This window comes from Mercurialis annua, linkage group LG1-X (genome assembly GCF_937616625.2).
Source record: "Mercurialis annua linkage group LG1-X, ddMerAnnu1.2, whole genome shotgun sequence".
NCBI classification, from domain to species: domain Eukaryota; kingdom Viridiplantae; phylum Streptophyta; class Magnoliopsida; order Malpighiales; family Euphorbiaceae; genus Mercurialis; species Mercurialis annua.
Window position 1 is genome coordinate 70,090,264 of NC_065570.1, and position 18,734 is coordinate 70,108,997.

General features: G+C 34.0%; 4 protein-coding genes across 4 annotated transcripts; all 4 read right to left on the reverse strand.

Annotated features, from left to right (window-relative positions):
- Window positions 1–4,006: 4,006 nt before the first annotated feature.
- Window positions 4,007–6,694, reverse strand: LOC126657473 (RNA-binding protein 2). The gene is made up of 7 exons (XM_050352170.2): window positions 6,311–6,694; window positions 5,908–6,044; window positions 5,503–5,812; window positions 5,301–5,362; window positions 5,130–5,211; window positions 4,460–4,544; window positions 4,007–4,287 (listed from the first exon to the last, which is right to left on the reverse strand). Exons 1-7 carry the CDS (start codon window positions 6,402–6,404, stop codon window positions 4,248–4,250), a joined length of 810 nt encoding a protein of 269 aa, XP_050208127.1. The 5' UTR covers window positions 6,405–6,694; the 3' UTR covers window positions 4,007–4,247.
- A 398-nt stretch (window positions 6,695–7,092) lies between these two features.
- Window positions 7,093–9,759, reverse strand: LOC126657423 (G-type lectin S-receptor-like serine/threonine-protein kinase LECRK1). The gene has a single exon (XM_050352104.2). It carries the CDS (start codon window positions 9,561–9,563, stop codon window positions 7,245–7,247), a length of 2,319 nt encoding a protein of 772 aa, XP_050208061.1. The 5' UTR covers window positions 9,564–9,759; the 3' UTR covers window positions 7,093–7,244.
- An 846-nt stretch (window positions 9,760–10,605) lies between these two features.
- On the reverse strand, window positions 10,606–13,491 carry LOC126657429 (G-type lectin S-receptor-like serine/threonine-protein kinase LECRK3). Its single transcript, XM_050352117.1, has one exon. The coding sequence runs from the start codon at window positions 13,139–13,141 to the stop codon at window positions 10,823–10,825; it is 2,319 nt and encodes a 772-aa protein (XP_050208074.1). The 5' UTR covers window positions 13,142–13,491; the 3' UTR covers window positions 10,606–10,822.
- Window positions 13,492–15,024: 1,533 nt separating this feature from the next.
- On the reverse strand, window positions 15,025–17,386 carry LOC126657438 (G-type lectin S-receptor-like serine/threonine-protein kinase LECRK4). Its single transcript, XM_050352129.1, has one exon. The coding sequence runs from the start codon at window positions 17,383–17,385 to the stop codon at window positions 15,232–15,234; it is 2,154 nt and encodes a 717-aa protein (XP_050208086.1). The 5' UTR covers window position 17,386; the 3' UTR covers window positions 15,025–15,231.
- Window positions 17,387–18,734: the final 1,348 nt, after the last annotated feature.

The following is an 18,734-nucleotide window of genomic DNA, read 5'->3' on the forward strand; positions in this document are numbered from 1 at the left end:
TCGTACATAATTCTCATTTTCAATCCAAATAACCTTCCATAAGTTAGAATAAAAGTTTAATTATATAAAATAATTATTTATAAATAAAAAGGAATATAAAAATTAGACAATCAAAATATACAAATTCTTTTTTATAAATATATTTGATAAAATAATTAAAATTATAAATATAAAAAAAACATTTTGTCTTATTATCATTATTATCTTCAATCCTCAACTTTGATCATGCATATACTTATAAGCATTTGCAGGAATAAACATGTAAACCAACTAATGCAAAATCAGAAGAAAGAAAATTAAAGTAAAATCCTCAAATTTTTAATAAATAAAATATGAAAAAAATCTATCTTTTTATTAGAGAAAAACTACTTTTTTTTATAGAGACAGAAGCTAGTTAGATTTGATGTTAGGTGTTAGAGGTAGAACTTTTAATTGATTCAGTCGAAATTACGAGTTGCACAACTTGTATCTACAACTACTGAATGGATAGCCTTTTTTTTTTTTTTTGCCGGAAAGATGAATATCTTTGATTAATAATTCGACTATTACAGCCTGTTCATTGACACTAGGCCTCTTGCGAAACAATACTATTAAATCAGAAAGAATAGTAATTGTTTAATTTGTTTTGGACCCACTCCTCCAAATAAAAAAAAAAGTAAATGAAACATATATTAAATTAATTTATTTCCTTATCAAAGATTATATTTCCTTATCAAAGATAACAATTGTCTACCATTTGGGGTGGAAAGAAATTTGATTTCACATGCTCCACCATCAATCAAACAACAGAGATACTGTGTTAAGATAGCAACCATATGATACCTTCTCCAAAACAAATTACTCATATAAGTATTATCAATTAGTGATAGTTCATTAATTAATCAATCAATCAATTGATAAGATGATGCATTTCTAAATTGCTAGGCATATGCTTTTAATAGATGCCATGCAAAGACTGAAAGGTGTCTTACAAATTTTTATTTGACTATATTATATTAATGTTATTTGTGAAAATAGAAGATGTAAATGTTTTAAGATATAGTAGTTTAGCAAGTGGGACATCTAGAGATTAAGCAAAGAGTGACTAATCAATCGATGATCACTAGTTCAAAGTATTATATATTTTGTTAAATAATAGAATTCATTTTATTTCTAACAAAATTTAAAATATGATTTATTATAAATAATTTTGTCTTTTGTATTCCAGAAAATATTATATAGAATTCATTTTAAATAAATTTAAATTATGTTTGGAATGATTATACTTTAACTAAACATTTTATTTTGTCAAATACTATTCCATTTTAAATGAGCTATACTTATCATTTTCTGCTTTAACAAATAATAATAAATTTGTCATTCTCAAAAGAGTGGAATTTATTTTTAAATTATATCAATTTTACTAGAAATTGAAGATTAAGTGTAATGAATTCCATATAATATTAAAAAATAAAATTTCAAATGAATTACAAAGTAAACCAAACAAAAATGTTATGTATTTACTTTGGTCTAATAGAATATATTTTAAAAAAAAATTACATGTTTTTACAATTTAAACTAAATTTTTGTAATAGGCTTAATTACTTAAAAACCACCCACCTTGTAACTTTTTTTCATTTATACCATGACCTAGGAAAATTTTCAATTGTACCCTATTTTTGATTTTCATGTTTCATCTCTACCCTAATGAGTTGAATTGACCTATTTTCTTTTGAAAAAAAGTCTAAATTAGTCCTTCATTTTTAACCTAGATTCTAATAAAACGTTAATGTTAATCATTTATGTATCTTGTTTTTAATATTTTCATCTTTAAATTAATTAAATTATCAAAAAAATTACTCTTGGGGTACAAACGAAACATAAAAATCGAAAATAGAGTATAATTGAAAATTTTCCTAGGTCGTGGTATAAATGAAAAAAAGTTACAAGGTGAGTGGCTTTTAAGTAATTAAGCCTTTGTAATATTATGTCAGTTTGATAATTTTTTTGTAATTTTTCTCATTTTATTCAATCAATTCAATTTTTTACCTCAGTTCAATATCTATTTGTTTTATATATATATATTTTAACTTCAAACTTGTTTTTTCTTCAACCACCCAAAATTAGAGAATTTAAAATTAGATTTTTAACATTATTTCAATTGTTTTTAGATTAAAAAATTAATTTTGAAATTTTAAAAATGGCTTTACTAATTACAGAGTTAATTAGTATATAATTTCAGCTGAAAGTTAAGACAATTAAATTAATTAAAAAGATGAATAGAACTACAACGAAACAATGAAATTGGAATAACATTACAAAAATAAAAAGGTTCGGTTCAAACACACACAAAGATTTGATTTGATTTTTTTTTACAATTAGGTCTTTTATTTTATTTTATTTTCTCTTGTTTGATGGTTTTAAAAGAAAGACAATTCGTAAGACCTAAACATTTACTTATACTCATTTATTTTACTGAAGAATCCTACAGACTGAAATATTGAAGCAGTTATGAGGCAAGCCTGAGGCCTGCAAATTTCTTAATAAACATGGTGAGAAGGATGTGCAGTATCTCTTTTATATTTAGATTTAGAAAGTTGTGATAGTTGTTTACTTTTAAATTTGGGCTGCAATTCTTCATCCAGTTCATAAGCCAGATGACTATATTTTAATTTAGGCCTAATGAATTCAAAAACTCCGACCTTTTAATCCTTTTTCGATCCTACCCTGAGGTAGAAAATTGGTCAATTTTATCCTAATTCGTATTTTTATGTTTCAATTGTACCCTGAAATATTAAATTGATGTCTTTTTTATTTAGAAAAAAAAAATTAAAACGTTCTCCATGTATAGCATATATTAATTGTATGTGTTTAAAATTTATTTAGATTTAGTTAAATTAATTAAAAATTTAAATTAGTTTTAATTCGATTATGATTTTTAGTTTGTTTTTAAAAATAAAGGACTTATTTGTACTCTTTTGAATGGAAATGAATTTACTTTTATCTTTAGACTTAGTTAATTGAATGATTTCATCAAAAACTGAGAAAAATTAAAGTACAATTGAAACGATAAAATGCGAAATAGGATAAAAAAATTGACCAGTTTTCAACGTCAGAGTAGGATTAAAAAGGGGTTAAAAGGTCGGAATTTTTTTAAAAGTATTAGACCTTTAATTTAAATGGACATACATAAATAAGATAAGAAAGTTTTATATTTTCTTAAATAGAAAAAAAAAATTACAATCACAGTTATTTTAAAAGTACTAATAATTTGTATATTTCTTGTTATGTTAGTTATATTTGCCAAATGATCAAAAACATTCAAACTTTTGGCGAATTTTCCACTTAGGTCCCAAGATTTCAGAAGTATCAGTTTTGTCTAAAATTGCATATTTTTGTCTCATAATGTTTATCCGTGAAAAAGTACTAAATTAGTTTCAAAATATGTAAATTTATAATTATTACTAAATTAATTTCAATTTTTTTCTTTAATTAAATCAAATAAATTAGTTGTTTAGTTATTTAATTATAAGTTTATTTATTTTTTAATTATAAAATAAAAATAAAATTAAAATATAATAGTTCATCGGAACCTATTTATATCCAAATAAATTATTTATTTTAGGGATTTATTTGTACTTTTTCCATTTCATCTGCTTCTAACCTTCTTCTTCCACAACCACCGCCTCCCGTCTTCGTCATTGTGTTTTTTTTATTCACCGCCTAACGCAACACTATTGTTCTGGTGGCGACAGTTCTTCCATCAGAACCGTGCTCCGATGGAGAAGGTTCGAGCACGTTTCGGCTGCTGTCCTCAGCCCTTAACAAATACATGTACTTGGAAAGAAAAAAAAGGTAAGCATGCATGTTGATGTATCTAGTTCTAATATGGACTGGACTTTTATTTTTTGTCAAAGGGACTTTTATTATGTTAGTATCTTGTTAAATAATAAACACAATGCATCTAGTTAAAATTATGTGTAGTGTGTACATTTATAAACTTGAATTCAATATTCTCCATGTCTCGTGAGAAACAATTCTAACTATATGTTAATACAAAACCTTTCAGAAGAATGAAAATATGTTCAGAATATTTATACAATCAACTTTCATAACAATCAGAAGTAAGAAAAACAAATATGAAAGAGCTAATCATCTAGTAATAATCATACAATGCAACAATTCTTGTTGATGCATTTATTTTGGAAACTATAGGATGGCGTTGAGTTATAAATCAATTAGAACGTCTCCTGTTACACAATTAATCTTCAGAAAATTTTCTTTGCATCACCTTGTGCCTTCACTATACTTGATTTCAAGTGCTCTTAATTAATGTGGGTATGACTCAATAATCTAAATTTCAATTAGTGCTCAAGATTATATATTCTTGTAAATTGCAGACTTTCAGAAGCATGATAAATGACTATAAGAAGACTAGTTCTCATTTATGATAAAGAACCTTGGGCATAGATATGCTCACCTTTTCCCACGACTTCCAGAGCGATATCGAGAAAACTGTAGCCTTAAGCAACTAGATTCACGATCATGTTCATCCAATCTATAACCTGCAGAATGAATGTTGGCACCACCGGACATATATAGAAAAGCAGCAATGCTGGGAAGGACAAGCAAAAAAATATATTCCTGCTGTACGCTTTTAAGTGCTCGACTCAATAGAGTCGTATACTATTCGTATATAATCCGTCTCGTCTTCCAGATTGACAGCATAAATGTTCTTTTTCTCCATAACTACAAAATAAGCTTCTGCACGAGAAAATAACTCACTACTGCCTTGAGATTATCATTATCATTTATATATATATATGTGTGTGCGTGTGTGTGTGTATATATATGCGTGCATACACACACACATTACATACATACTTGGACACAACGGAGCAATGATTGTTATTATAAGGTCTCCTATGTTAAAAATGAACTTTCGTGTCCGAAACGGAAAATATTGATTGAACAAAGTGTCCGTGCAACTTAGGCAGGAAGTTATCTAGAAATAAAGCAATGAAATAAACATTACGAGGACACACGACAAAAAAAATCAGAATGAAAATCATAACATAACACGCAACTTATTGCTGCATTGTACACTTCCTTTTAAAAAATTAACATTGATAAAAAGAGAATCAGTTTACCTTGCAAGACACTCATCGCGGTTGCTGCACAGGCAGCATCTTCAAAATCAACAAAACAGAGAATGATAGGATCTCCGCCACGCTACATAAAAAATTAAAAATATCACTTCTAACAAGCCAATAAGAAAAAAACACATTGCACAGATAAAGATGCCAACATTAAGCACTTACATGCTTGGAATCTTTGCTCACAACTCTCACTTCCTTATATCCCACAAAAGGGCGAAAGATATCTAAATCGTACAGTAAAGGAATAAAACCGGAACAGACAAAAAGAAGAATCGAAGGTTTAAAATCATTCTTGCTTGATCAGTAATGAGTAAAACACTACCAAAATAACTGTTTGACATTTAATACATCATCAAGAGGATACGAGCTACTTCTCTCCTTTTGCTGCCAGGAGGGAGTCCCTCGACGTAAAGAGTGTTGGAAGCATCTGGAGGCAGAGGTAAAGTTTCACGAATGGGCCTAGCTATTTTGTTCACCGGGGGATGACTAACAAAACCGATGTTTCTACCATTTCGTGCAGGGTCTGGACCACTGGATAGAGTACGGCGTGGCATACCAGAATCAAGTATTGGAAGTCCAGTCATCCCACCACCACCACCGCTGCCACCATTGGCCCTTGCAAACCCACCGCTGCTCAATCCACTAGCTTCCTCGGAAGAAAAAGGAACAACTTGTTTCAAAAGCAATTAGGTAGACCATATATAAGTCGAAAAATCTTTTTCGACATAGATAATAAGAAGAACAAAAGGTAAAAGGCTTGAATGGTTACCGAATTTTGCAGATACCGGTCATATGCGGATCCAATTGTCTTTGTGTCCTTTACAGATTGATACTTTTCCTGATCATCATCTCTTGGATAATAGCTAGGAACCTCATTGCCTGAAGGCAGCCCTGAAGACTGGATATCTGAAAATTCAAATAACATAAATTTTTAAACATGAAAAATCATATTCAACAGTAAAATCATAAACTCTCCCTGTTTCTCAACAAAGCAACATGACATTAAATGGCTAACAATACTAAACTAACACTAATTAATGGTCAAAAAATGAATATATTCATATTCAAAACTCAAAGTAGAGATCTAAAGTTCATATAAATTACAATTCTAATCAATAACTATCCTAAATAATTAGATTAGATCCTTAATTTTGGAAAATGACCAACAGTACCATAATCGGGGCGGTGTCGTTTTAAACTTGCATCCGACTGATGAAGAGGATGTTGCTGCTGCTGAAGACGATGATTCCAGTAACCGTCCGTCATGTAAACGTGATTTTTTTTACCGAACCGACTTCATTAATCAAAATATCAAATAATTTGACTGATGACTAATTATTTTCTGTTTGGTTACCGAGAAACCAAAACCCAGGGAAAAAACACCATCCCATGGTTCAATGCGGCAGGCTCCATATAATTTTTCTTGTACAGCCAATTGAGTGTTGGCACGTCACGATAAGTAGTCGTGGCGCGACAAGAAAAGGCGCTTGTACTGTTGTACCGTATCTTCAAAACTGAAATTCACATTGTAAAGAAAAACTAACCTGTACCTTTGGATTGGATCTATTACTAATATATTTGTTTAATGTGACGTGTTAGTGTTGCCTATTAGATTTTCAAGTAATTCTTCTTACAATTACGATTTTAATTTTCCTTATTCTAGAATTCAAGAAATATCATATTTTGATTTATTCTTTTCTTTTTCCAATCTTTTCCAGCAGTTTCTCAGCATCCAAACAAGGAGTAATTCAATCAAATTGAATCAAAATGGTGATCAAACCACACAACAGGTGAAATTTATGTACATTTCACCCGCAATTTATTTAATTAGCTTGCAATTGCTACTTTCATTTGTTTATCCAGTTCAGTTTTTAATACTCCATTTACTGTATGATGTGCTCATCTTAAGCATTTATATGAGGGGGAAATGAATGGACAGGAGAAGTTAATGATATACATTGCAGATGATAGTATTTGAGATCAATTTCTTTTTTGAATTGCAGAATAGTATTTGAAATGTAGGAAAAGAAACAGATGCTATTAGGGCTACAATACAACTGATTATTTAATCATCAGAGCTACTTATGTGCAAATTCGTTACGGAAATTATACAGAACTGGTAAAGGAAGGAGGAGTAGGAGGAGCTGGTATGTCTACTGTCCCTTCCAACATCAGTACTACCTTCTTCATTGATGGTCGCAATGTTGGTTCGTCTTGGATGCACCAAAGTCCCACCTTAACCATCCTCTCAAGTTTACTCTCCTCTACCTCTTCGTCCTTTATTAGCTTGTTGGTTTCCTTGGCCTCGAAGCAATCATAGACCCAGTTTGCAAGTACTACTTCATCGTCTGGAACATCCATGTCCACGTTCCTTCGACAACATATGATCTCTAACAACATAATTCCAAAGCTGTACACATCTGCTTTGACAGTTATGGGTAAGTTCGTGTGCCATTCTGGTGCAACATATCCTCTTGTTCCTCTGATTCCCGTGTATGTTTTGGATTGATCAGGCATTAGTAGCTTTGACAAACCAAAATCTGCAATTTTTACACCTACGTTCTTATCCATTAGTATGTTTTCAGGTTTGATATCACAGTGGATGACCTGGGTGGCACACTCTTCGTGCAAATAGAATAAGCCTCGAGCTATGTTTAGGGCTATGTCAATTCTTTCCTCCCAAGCTGGCTTTTGTTCGGCATTGAAGAGGAAATCTACAAGTGAGCCGTCGTTCATGAATTCATACACCAGAAGCCTATTTGTTCCATCATGGCAGTAACCAAACAGTCGAACTAAGTTTCTGTGATGGGTTCTTCCTATTACTTTCATCTCATTCCGGAATTCCCTTTCTCCATCAGCCACCCCTCTCTCAAGCCGCTTGACGGCCACTACTCTATTGCTAGTCAATAAGATCCCTCTGAAAACTGTCCCAAAAGCCCCTTTACCAATTTCATTCCTGAAATTGTTTGTTGCTTTGTTGAGCTCATCATATGTGAATGATCGCAAAGTGACATCTTCCAACATTTCATCATGTGCATGACTTGAAATCTTTTTATAATTCCAAATCCGATATCTGTAGAAGAGAACACAAAAGGTTGCTAGAAGAAAAATTGAAAGAGTTAAAAGTACTATGCCTATTATGAGGACAATCCTTTGTCGCTTGTTGTTTCTTTGTGTGCCACCCATTGTTGTCCTTGAACTTCCGATGCTTACCTTAATAAACAATGTTATTTGTTCCCCTTTTAGGTCTCTCACATATCTTAGAGGAAGCTTTTGTTTTCTGCATTCTTGATTCTTATAAATTGCAGCCTCACAATTGCAGTCTCTTGAACACTCCTCTCTGCACATAGTTTCTGTGTTGGCCGAGAGAATAGAATACGGGCTGTCTTCCCATGATATATCCTTAAGCTCCTGTATGCTAAAGTTACTATTACCCACACTCTTACAATCAACTGTAGGGAAACTTATCTTGCATCCCAAGTTTGTCTGGCTTTGATCAATGAAAACAAAACCAGGAGGACAAAAACATGAAGGGACCTCATCCAGAAGAGTACAATATGAATTTAAGCCACACAAGCCAGTTGGATCACACTTGTTGTTTGATGATGACCACTCAATTGACCATTTATCATTTTGGTCCGGGTTAAAGGAATACATCCTAAATATTCCATCTGCATCAATCGTTGCGCGGTAGATCGAGTAACCAGATATGGTTATTCTATCATCCACTCTCTTCAGAATAGCAGAGCCATTTAGCAGGTATAACCGACCGTTTTTATCAAGTTGTAAACTCACATTATCTCCGGCTCCATTTGTTTGCGTTTGCCAGTAAGCATCAACCGTTGCTAATGCATATTTTACAGGATACATCACCAGGTTCCCATCTTTTTGCATAATGAGTTGATATTTTCCACTTGAATGATTTGTGTTGGAGATTCTAGATATCAGGATTTGCCCTGCAAAAAGACTCTGTCCTGATACAATAGTATCTGTTGGAGTGGTAAACGTCTGCCATATGATCTTTGATTCTGAATCGTAGAGTACAAAGTTACCCGAATCAAGCATCGAGGCTGAGGAAGCGGACTGATTAGAATCTGAAATGGGTATCTGCGGGCCTTGATTAAACTGAAAGATGAGCTTACCATCATTACTCAAGATCAAAGTGACATCTCTTGGAAGTGGCCGAGTGTCACGATTTGCAGACCATATGACAGTTCTCTGCTGAGTTTTTGGCAACCATACGCCTACAGCAAAGCCATCCCCTTCTTGGTAGAACCCAAAAGCAAATTGGCCAGAATCTGAGGACCAGTGTGAAGTGTTATTTGGATTTGGAGTAAGTGAAGAACCTAGTCTAATATTGGAAACTCTCTCTTGAGCTGTTGCTCTAGAAAAAATGGAGCTCATAAGAAAAAGCAGCAGCAACATCACTGCAAATTTTGGAAGGTAACAATTTCTACTCTTTTTGTATCTTGGCGTCTTGCCTTCTCAGTAGAAATTCATCCTCATTTGTCAATCTTTTAAATATTAGAAAACGGGAATATATTTTCTTTTCCACTTAAATCAGTTCCCAAAATCTTTGCTAACCTGGTTTGAAAAAGAATTGATAAGAATTCGATAAAAGATGGTTGACTTAGACTTAGAAGGTAGAATTATTAAGTCTTGCAAGTTGTAAGATCATAAATTTCTAAGTTTCACACCGTGTGTTGATTTGGTCAAAGACAAACTTTGATTGGCTTATGCTTTTTATTTTGTTATTATTGTTTTAGAATTTTGAGAGCGTATAAATCACAAGTTACTTAATTTTTGTGGGCCTTTCACGCTTAATCAATAATTAAAAAATGCCTCACTCATTTAAAATTCATATTTTGAATATATTACATTTGATTAACATGGTTCACTACTTTAAAGTAAATACAGAAATTTTGCTTTTGGAGGTACTCTTCAATTGCATAAGAGTGCTTGTCAGAACATAATAATGTAATGTAGGAAATGGAATAAAGCTGCTGTATTTCATTTGCAATTTACCCTGTTAAGTGAATGCAAATTATGGCGTAATTATCTTAATGATTGATTTTTTTGATCTTGTATTCTTGTTGAACTTAGATACTTGTGTACTAGGGTCAATAAAACTACACAAAGTATTCTACAAGAAAGAAAGTGGAAAAAATAGAAATTTGCTTATAAAATAATGTAAATTTACTTAACTTGTGTGATGATTTTGGTTTAAATAAGTTTTATATGAAATTGATTTGTAAAATTTTATAAAATTAATTTGTAAATAAACGTATTTGTGTTTGGTTTACTTACAATGAATTCGGAAATTTTGTTTTTTGTAGAGTTAATTATATTTATGTCAAACTAATTTTGAAATTAATTCATTTAAAAATAAAATGAATTCTAGCCTTTTTCTTTTGATACTAATCTTCAATTCATTTCAGTTGCAAAAGAATTTATTTAGTAATTCATCTGACATAAACATGGTCAATTTCTATAAAACTTATAAATTAGAGTTACTAAAATAAATTTATGAGTAAACTAGATAACAACTAAATTCATTTACAAATGAATTCCGCAAAATTTAGTAGAATTCTTTGGAAGCAAACACAGTAGAATGGAAACCAAATAAGGGGTTAAGGTCCTTTGGACGCTTAGGTCTTTCCTAGTTACGTGCAAGTTCATTAGAGCTAGACAGAACAGGAACTGCTTGGAATTGCAGGAGGTTCCGGGACGTCTATAATCCCTTCCAACATTAGTACCACCTTCTTCATTGATGGCCGCATTGATGGTTCATCCTGGATGCACCAAAGGGCTATCCTAACCATTCTCTCAAGTTTTATCTCCTCAATCTCTTCATTCCGGATTAGCTTATTTAGCTCTTTAGCCTCAAAGCAATCATAGACCCAGTTTGCAAGAACTACTTCATCATCTGGACCATCCATCTCCACATTTCTTCGACAACATATGATCTCCAATAGCATGATTCCGAAGCTGTAAATGTCTACTTTCACCGTAATTGGCAAGTTACTATGCCACTCAGGTGCAACATATCCTCTTGTTCCTCTAATTCCCGTGTATGTTTTTGATTGGTTGGACATTAGCAGCTTTGACAAACCAAAATCTGCAATTTTTGCCCATTCTTTCTCATCCATTAGTATGTTTTCAGGTTTGATGTCGCAATGGATGATCTGAGTCTGGCACTCTTCATGCAAATAGACTATGCCTCGAGCTATGTTTAGGGCTATCTCAACTCTTGCCTCCCAAGCTGGCTTTTGCTCAGACTCGAAAAGAAAATCTGTAAGTGAACCGTTGCCCATGTACTCGTATACTAAAAGCATGTTAGTTTCATCATGGCAGTAACCAAGCAATCGAACTAGATTTTTGTGATGGGTTCTCGCTATAACATTCATTTCATTCCGAAATTCTCTTTCACCTTCAGCCATCACTTTCTGTAGTCTCTTGATTGCCACAATGTTGCCATTTGATATGACCCCTCTAAAAACTGTCCCGAAACCTCCTCTACCAATTTCAGTTTTGAAATTGTCTGTCGCTTCTTTCATCTCATCATATGTAAATGATCGCAGAACGATATCTTCTGACAGTTCATCAGTCACCTGGTTGTAAATTTTCTTATAGTTCCAAATGCGGTATCGACAAAAGGCAATACCACAAATTGTAAGGGCAGAAAATGAAAAAGCTGAGATTACAATACTTGTTATCAGGACAGCCTCTTTCTTTTGATTATTAGCCTCGATCTTTGTTGCCAAACTTCCATTGCTTGTCTTGATAAAAGTTGCTCCTGATACATTTTCCTCGACTTTACCGGATCTCAGTGGAAGTTTATGCTTTCTGCACTTTTGGTTACTATAAACTGCAGCTTCACAGCTACAGTCTCCCAAGCACATCTCTGCACACTGTTGTTTTGTGCTAGCTGAAAGAGTAGAATATGGTTCATCGGTTTGCCATTCTTTATTTTCCAATTCTTTCATTGTAAAACTTCTTTCTTGGCATTCATCTGAACTGGAACTCTTTTGGCATCCCAAATTCTGTTTGCTTTGATCAGTGAAATTAAAACCAGGAAGACAAGCACATGATGACACTTTGTCTGCAAGAATACAATACGCATTTGTGCCGCACAAGCCAATGGGATCACAATTGTTGACAGGGAACTGCTGTTCCATTGACCAATTACCGTTTTGCTCCAAATTATGTGAATACAGTCTGAATATTCCATCTGCTTCAATCGTAGCACGATATGTAGCTCTTCCAGATATGTTTCTCCTGTTATTCCGGGGCCATATCTTATTTCCGTTAGTGTTTAGTATGTACAGCTGACCATTGGTATCGAGATTCAGACTCGAATTATCTCCTGCATTTGATGTACCTGACTTCCAGTAAAAATATTTACTTTGAAATGGATAATCCGCTGAGAATATTACAAGGTTTCCATTTCTTCGCATCTGGATTATAAATGTTCCACTCATGTGATTTGCATTAGAGACGGTAGACTCCAGCTGTTGTCCGGCCAACAGGCGTTGTCCTGGTAAAATGGTGTCTGTTGGATCATTAAAAGTCTGCCACAGAATCTCGGATTTCGAGTTGTAGAGCACGAAGTTGCCAGAATCAAGCATAGATGCTGATGAAGCAGGCTGCGGATTATCGGCAATGGGTGTTTGTTTGCCTGGACTGTTTCGCAAGATGAGCCTGCCTTCACCATCTAGTATCAGTGAAACATTTGCTGGCAGAGGCGGATCGTGTCGGTTTGCTGTCCATATCAGAGTCTTTTCCTGGATATTTGGCATCCAAACCCCTATACCATACCCATCTCCTTTTTGGTAAAAACCAAAGGCGAAATAGCCGGAATCTGAGGACCAATATGAGTTGTTAGCAGGAGTAAGAGATGAACCTAGGCTGATATTGGAAATCCCGTGTTGGGATGATGACCTTGAGAAAATACAACTCAGAAGTAGAATAAACAGAAACATTGATGTAATTTTTGGGAACATGGCATCAATCAGTTTCCTCTCTTAGGTAAACAAAAATAGTTGAGTTTAAATTAGAGTTTCATTATCATAAGCCTGCTTTTGTATGACTAAGGAAACACTGAACCCGCTGGCCAGTTCTGACTTTAAATCCTTTGAACTGAAGCCAATGGTTTTCATGTGAGCTTACAATTTTCTTTGGGACATGTTGATGCAAGGAAATGTCCAAGTTTTTGGTCAACCCATCATGATATATAAATTTATTTTCATTCCTACAATTTGCTTTGGTCACAAAGCCATGATGGTCAACCCATTATATGTAAATTTCTTTTCCTTTTCTTTTTCTTCTTTTGAACTGAACCCATCAATATGAATTGTCATATTCTTGCTTTCAATTTATTATTGTCTATGCAAGTAAATATTTTATTTCATCCTCCACATTGGTTGTTTATGTCAACTCATCGTCATGCTCTAAGTAGATAATATATAGATAATAAATTGGAATTGATTGAGCTCCAAAATATTAGAATTATTTGGCGGTAAAGATTAATATTTAATGTTATAGTGTAAGTAGATTATAAATAATGATGTTTGAAATTTAGTGAGTTCCAAAATATTAGTAGAATTATTTGGTGGCTGTATTAAAGTGTAAGAATTTATATCTATACATATGAAATGAGTTTGATTCTAAAATGACTAGAACTTAACTGTTTGAATGTCTTGGTTCTTATCATTATAAGTTTATTAGTATAATTTTTTTATTTTAGAGTGTGAGACATTCTTAACATAATCTTTTTAGAAATATTTGGATTTAGGATAAAGAGGATTTAGGTTGATTAAACCATGGGGGAGGTACAATTTGACTTTCTGCAGACAGCTTTAAGAATATAACGAATGACTTTGAATTCTTGTGTGGTTTACTTTGATTTGTCATGGAAATATAAGATAGACCGCTTCTAAGTCGTGAGTTCTTCTATATATTTTTAATATTTTAAATCAAATCGATCGAATTGTTCGGTTCGGTTGATATTTTATTTTCTGTTTAATTCAATTTGCAGTTCGGTTTGTGCCAAAAGTAACTTGAAATTCTTTACTTTCAAAATCAAACAGAAAAATCATATTTTTTATAATTTCAAAAGCAATCAAACTGAACTAACCTTGCATGTTCAGTTTGGTTATCTGATATGGATCAATTTTGCACACCCCAGTTTTCAAGAAGACCTAGTACTTTTTTTCGTTGCTCCAATTATCCGATTCAGACCGAAGCTGGACTGCTAAGAAAAATGGAACTGTCAAAGCGTGTTATTATTGTTGGTTGTGCTGTAAATAATTCGAGACGACCCGAAATTTAAGGTATCATATTCGGCTCATTATATGAACATTTTGTTCATATTTGGTTCATGTTTGTTCGAATTTTGAACGATGTTCGTTCATTTAAAATTTAAAGTGCTCATGTTCGGTTCCATTCAGTTCGTGTTCGTTTAACTTCAAACAAACGAGATCGCGAACGAGCTCGTGAAGGGACTAAATGAGCTCGTTCACGAGTTCGTTCATTTAGCAGTTAAACAAATGAACTCAAATTCGACTCGTTTATTAATTAAACAAACAAACACAAACTGAAACAAATGAACACAGGCTGAACGAATTATAAAAATAATATTTAATAATGACTTTTTCCAACTCATACTAGGTATCCAAACCGAGCTTCTATACAAGTCAGTTAGCGAACTCTCTATCGAGCTTATATACGAGCCAGTTCACGAACTCTTAATCGAGTTTACTTGTTCATGAACTCTTAATCAAGCATATTTGTTCACGAACAATTAGACAAGCTCGTATACAAGTTGTTCGTGAACATATAAACGAGCTGAATCCTATTAAGTTCATGTTAAGCTTGTTTCAATAAATGAACATAAAATCAAGTTCGAGTTCAATTCGGTTATGATACGATCAAATACAAACTGAATTCTTATCCAGCCGAGGCTTCACTAACATAACGTGTAAGCTATAGATGGTTATCTTTAGCTCTTTAAAGGTAACAGAAAAACTGATTTATTTAAGAAAATAATCGATCTATTCATTTCAAGAAGAAGGGACTAATAAGTGATTATAGATCATGATACAAGTACATTGCTAAAAGAATTTGAGATGGGAGGAATTGGTATTTCTGCTAAACCTTCCAACATCAATACCACCTTCTTCATTGAAGGACGAAACGATGGCTCGTCTTGAATGCACCAGAGCCCAACACTCACCATCATCTTCAATGTCTCAGCATCCACTTCTTCTCCATTTACTAGCTTGTGCAGTTCATTTTCTTCAAAACAACTATAAACCCACTCTACAAGAATAGCTTCATTGCCAGGAACATCCATACTAACACTTCTCCTGCAACATATGATCTCAAGAAACACAATGCCGAAACTGTATACATCTGCTTTTGTTGTCACCGCCTGGTTCTTATACCATTCCGGAGCAACATAGCCCCTCGTTCCTCTGATCCCGGTCACCGTCTTGCTTTGGTCTGGCATTAACAGCTTTGCTAGACCAAAATCTGATATTTTTGCATGCCAATTTTCATCCATTAGTATATTTTTTGGATTTATATCGCAGTGAATGATCTGAGTTTCGCATTCTTCGTGTAGGTACTGGATCCCTCTCGCTATGTCTAAAGCAATTCCAGTTCTGTCTCCCCAACTTAGCTTTTCTGCAGAATTGAAGAGAAAATCGGCAAGTGATCCATTTTTCATGAACTCGTAAACCAGAAGTATGTTGGACTTGTCGTGGCAGTAACCGAGCAAGTGTACGAGGTTTTTGTGGTGAGTTCTACCAATTGATCTAATTTCATTCTGGAATTCTACTTCTCCATCGGCCATCACTTTTTCTAGTTTCTTTACAGCAATCCTCGTTTGCCCCCTCAACAAGGCTCCCTTGAAAACTGTTCCGAAAGCTCCTCTTCCTAATTTCTCACTGAAACCATTGGTTGCTATTACGAGCTCTTGGTATGTAAATGACCGTAGAGCTGCATCCAAAACTAGTCCCCCATCAGAGAGTTCTCTATACGGCGAAACACGGTACCTTAAAGTAAGTATACTAGATATTGCTAAGCCAATCAACCCAAGAGCTAAACATATAACACCACCAACTAAAATACCAATTTGCAGCTTATTTCTGTTTTTTGTTGAGGTGGGTGGTGGCTCTAATCGCCTGTCTTCCCCTCCAGATTCTCCAATGCTTACCTTTACGAAAGTTGTTATCTGTCCATCTTGTCGAAACCTTCCGAATCTCAAAGGAAGCTTTTGTTTTCTGCACTCTTTATTGTTGTATATTGCAGCTTCGCAGTAGCAATCCTCTAAACACCAATCTCTGCATTGAATGCTCGTACTTGACGCGAGTGTAGAATAAGGGCCATCTTCCCATGATAAATTATCCAATTCATGCATGGTAAAATTACTCTTTTCGAAGCTGATACAATCATCTAAAGTCGAATTCCGCCTGCAGCCCAAATTCTTCTGCCCACGATCAATGAAATCAAAACCAGGAAGACAAGCGCATTCGCTTCCTTGATTTATGATAGTACAATATGAATTCAAGCCGCAAAAGCCAATCGGGTCACATATGTTTTCCGGAGCTTTCCACTCAATCGACCAATCACTATTCTGATCCAGATTATGTGAATACAACCTGAATATTCCATCTGCATCAACTGTTGCACGGTGGATCGAGTTACCAGACACGGTTCCCCTATTTCTGAGAGTCTTGATAACAAAGCCGGTACTATTTAGCATGTATAACTGGCCGTCTGCATCAAGATGTAAACTCACATTATTTCCTGCTAATGAAGTAAAGGTACTCCAATAAGCATAAGCTGATATTCTTGGAGATAGATCAGTAGGATACATTACCAAATTTCCATCATCTTGCATAATCAGTTCGAATATTCCTCTCGAATGATTGGTTTCGGATATGCTAGACACCAATCTTCTGTCTGCCAAAAGGGGTTGTCCTTCTACAATAGTATCCGTCGGAGAAGCAAAAGTCTGCCATATGATCTTCGATTCTGAATCGTAGAGCACAAAGTTACCCGAATCAAGCATCGAGGCCGACGAAGCCGATTGATTAACATTTGAAACGGGTATTTGCTGGCTTTGATTCAACTGCACGATGAGTCTACCATCAGTATTGAATATCAAAGCCGCGTCACTTGGGAGCGTCAGATTATCGCGATTTGCAGTCCATACGACAGTTTTCTGCTTGATTCTTGGCATCCAAACGTGTAATACCCCGTAAATTTTTATTTATTTTTCCGACGAATTTTCGGTACTTTTCGGGTCGTTTTAGTTTTGTGGTTCGTTTTAAAGTTTGATTCGTGGTTCGATTCAAATTTGAATCCGGTTATGGCTCTAGTTAGGTTGTGGTTCAACCGAATGGTTGAACCACGAAGTTTGGTTCTCAGGTCTCAAAAGAGACCTGATGAAATCGTCAATATATATATCATGTTATTTACTCAACTCTTTTGTTCCAAAATTATTCAGAAAACCCTAGCCGCTTACAAACCCTAACTATACACTAAACTCATGCACTTTTTCCTTCCTATTACTTCGGATTCGCATCTTGGTGAACTCGTGATTCGTCATCCCTTTATTCTGTTCTTTCTAAATCTTTTGGACGTTCTTCATTGTTCATCGGTACGTCGTTTCTCCATGTGTGCGTTTTATTGTTCTCTATTTTATTATTGAGTAATCTGCTGATTTCTTTGACTGCGATATCGTTACTTAATGGTTATAATCTCTTTTATATTGGGTAGTTAATTGTTTAAGCTCTCAGTTAAGATTTGTCTCATCGTTTCGGTTCGTGTTCATCGTTCATGATTTTCAGCGAGGTTCTGTAGTTGCCGTGTCAAAGTGTGGTGTTAATTCTTGACTGTTATTATGTTCTTGATTGCTTGATTTTGTGTTCTTGGTTGTTATTGTTATTGGGTTTATTTAGGAAGCTTAGCTTTCATGAATGGTTTGAAATTGATGTTTCTGTATTGAGGAGTTTGTGTTTGAACGGGTGGGCTATTATGAATGATTGTTGAAGATGATGATGTGTCAATGGGTTAATGGCTGATTTGATTTATGTTTGGCATAAGGCTATGAGTATTGTTCATGTTCAATTTGGCTAAGATTCCAACGTGGTTTCTGGGCATGGTTTGTTGTTTGAAATTTGTTAGTGAAGCAAATAGTTCATGTTCATGGCTAGGGACAATTTCTAGGTTGTTTGGAAATTGATTCACGTTTGTTCTTGGCTTGAGTTTTATCTTTGATTTTCTGTAAATTGAGCTTCGTATTATAGTTGTTCATGCTACTGCTCCTTTCAAAAAATTATTGCGTTGATTGGACTTGGACTTATGGTTGTCAGTAATGAGTATAATTCAAACATGGGCCACGTCTTTTTTTTGGGTCTTCCTTTGTTTCAAATTACATGGGTAATTAAGCTTGTTTCTTTGGCTTGCAAAAGTGATGGTTAATTTACCCATGTGGTCACTAAATTGTTTGGTTTCTAACCTATTGATTTCTAAATTTATCTTTTAACGGTTTTAGTTGATTTTTGATTTCAATTTACTAAATTAGTT

Coding starts and splice junctions, on each gene's coding strand:
- LOC126657473 (XM_050352170.2), bottom strand. CDS start 6,404: ATGACGGACGGTTACTGGAATCATCGTCTTCAGCAGCAGCAACATCCT. Junction 6,045..6,310: donor ACGACACCGCCCCGATTATG/GTACTGTTGGTC, acceptor TTGAATTTTCAG/ATATCCAGTCTTCAGGGCTG. Junction 5,813..5,907: donor ACCGGTATCTGCAAAATTCG/GTAACCATTCAA, acceptor TTGCTTTTGAAA/CAAGTTGTTCCTTTTTCTTC.
- LOC126657423 (XM_050352104.2), bottom strand. CDS start 9,563: ATGTTGCTGCTGCTTTTTCTTATGAGCTCCATTTTTTCTAGAGCAACA.
- LOC126657429 (XM_050352117.1), bottom strand. CDS start 13,141: ATGTTCCCAAAAATTACATCAATGTTTCTGTTTATTCTACTTCTGAGT.
- LOC126657438 (XM_050352129.1), bottom strand. CDS start 17,385: ATGCCAAGAATCAAGCAGAAAACTGTCGTATGGACTGCAAATCGCGAT.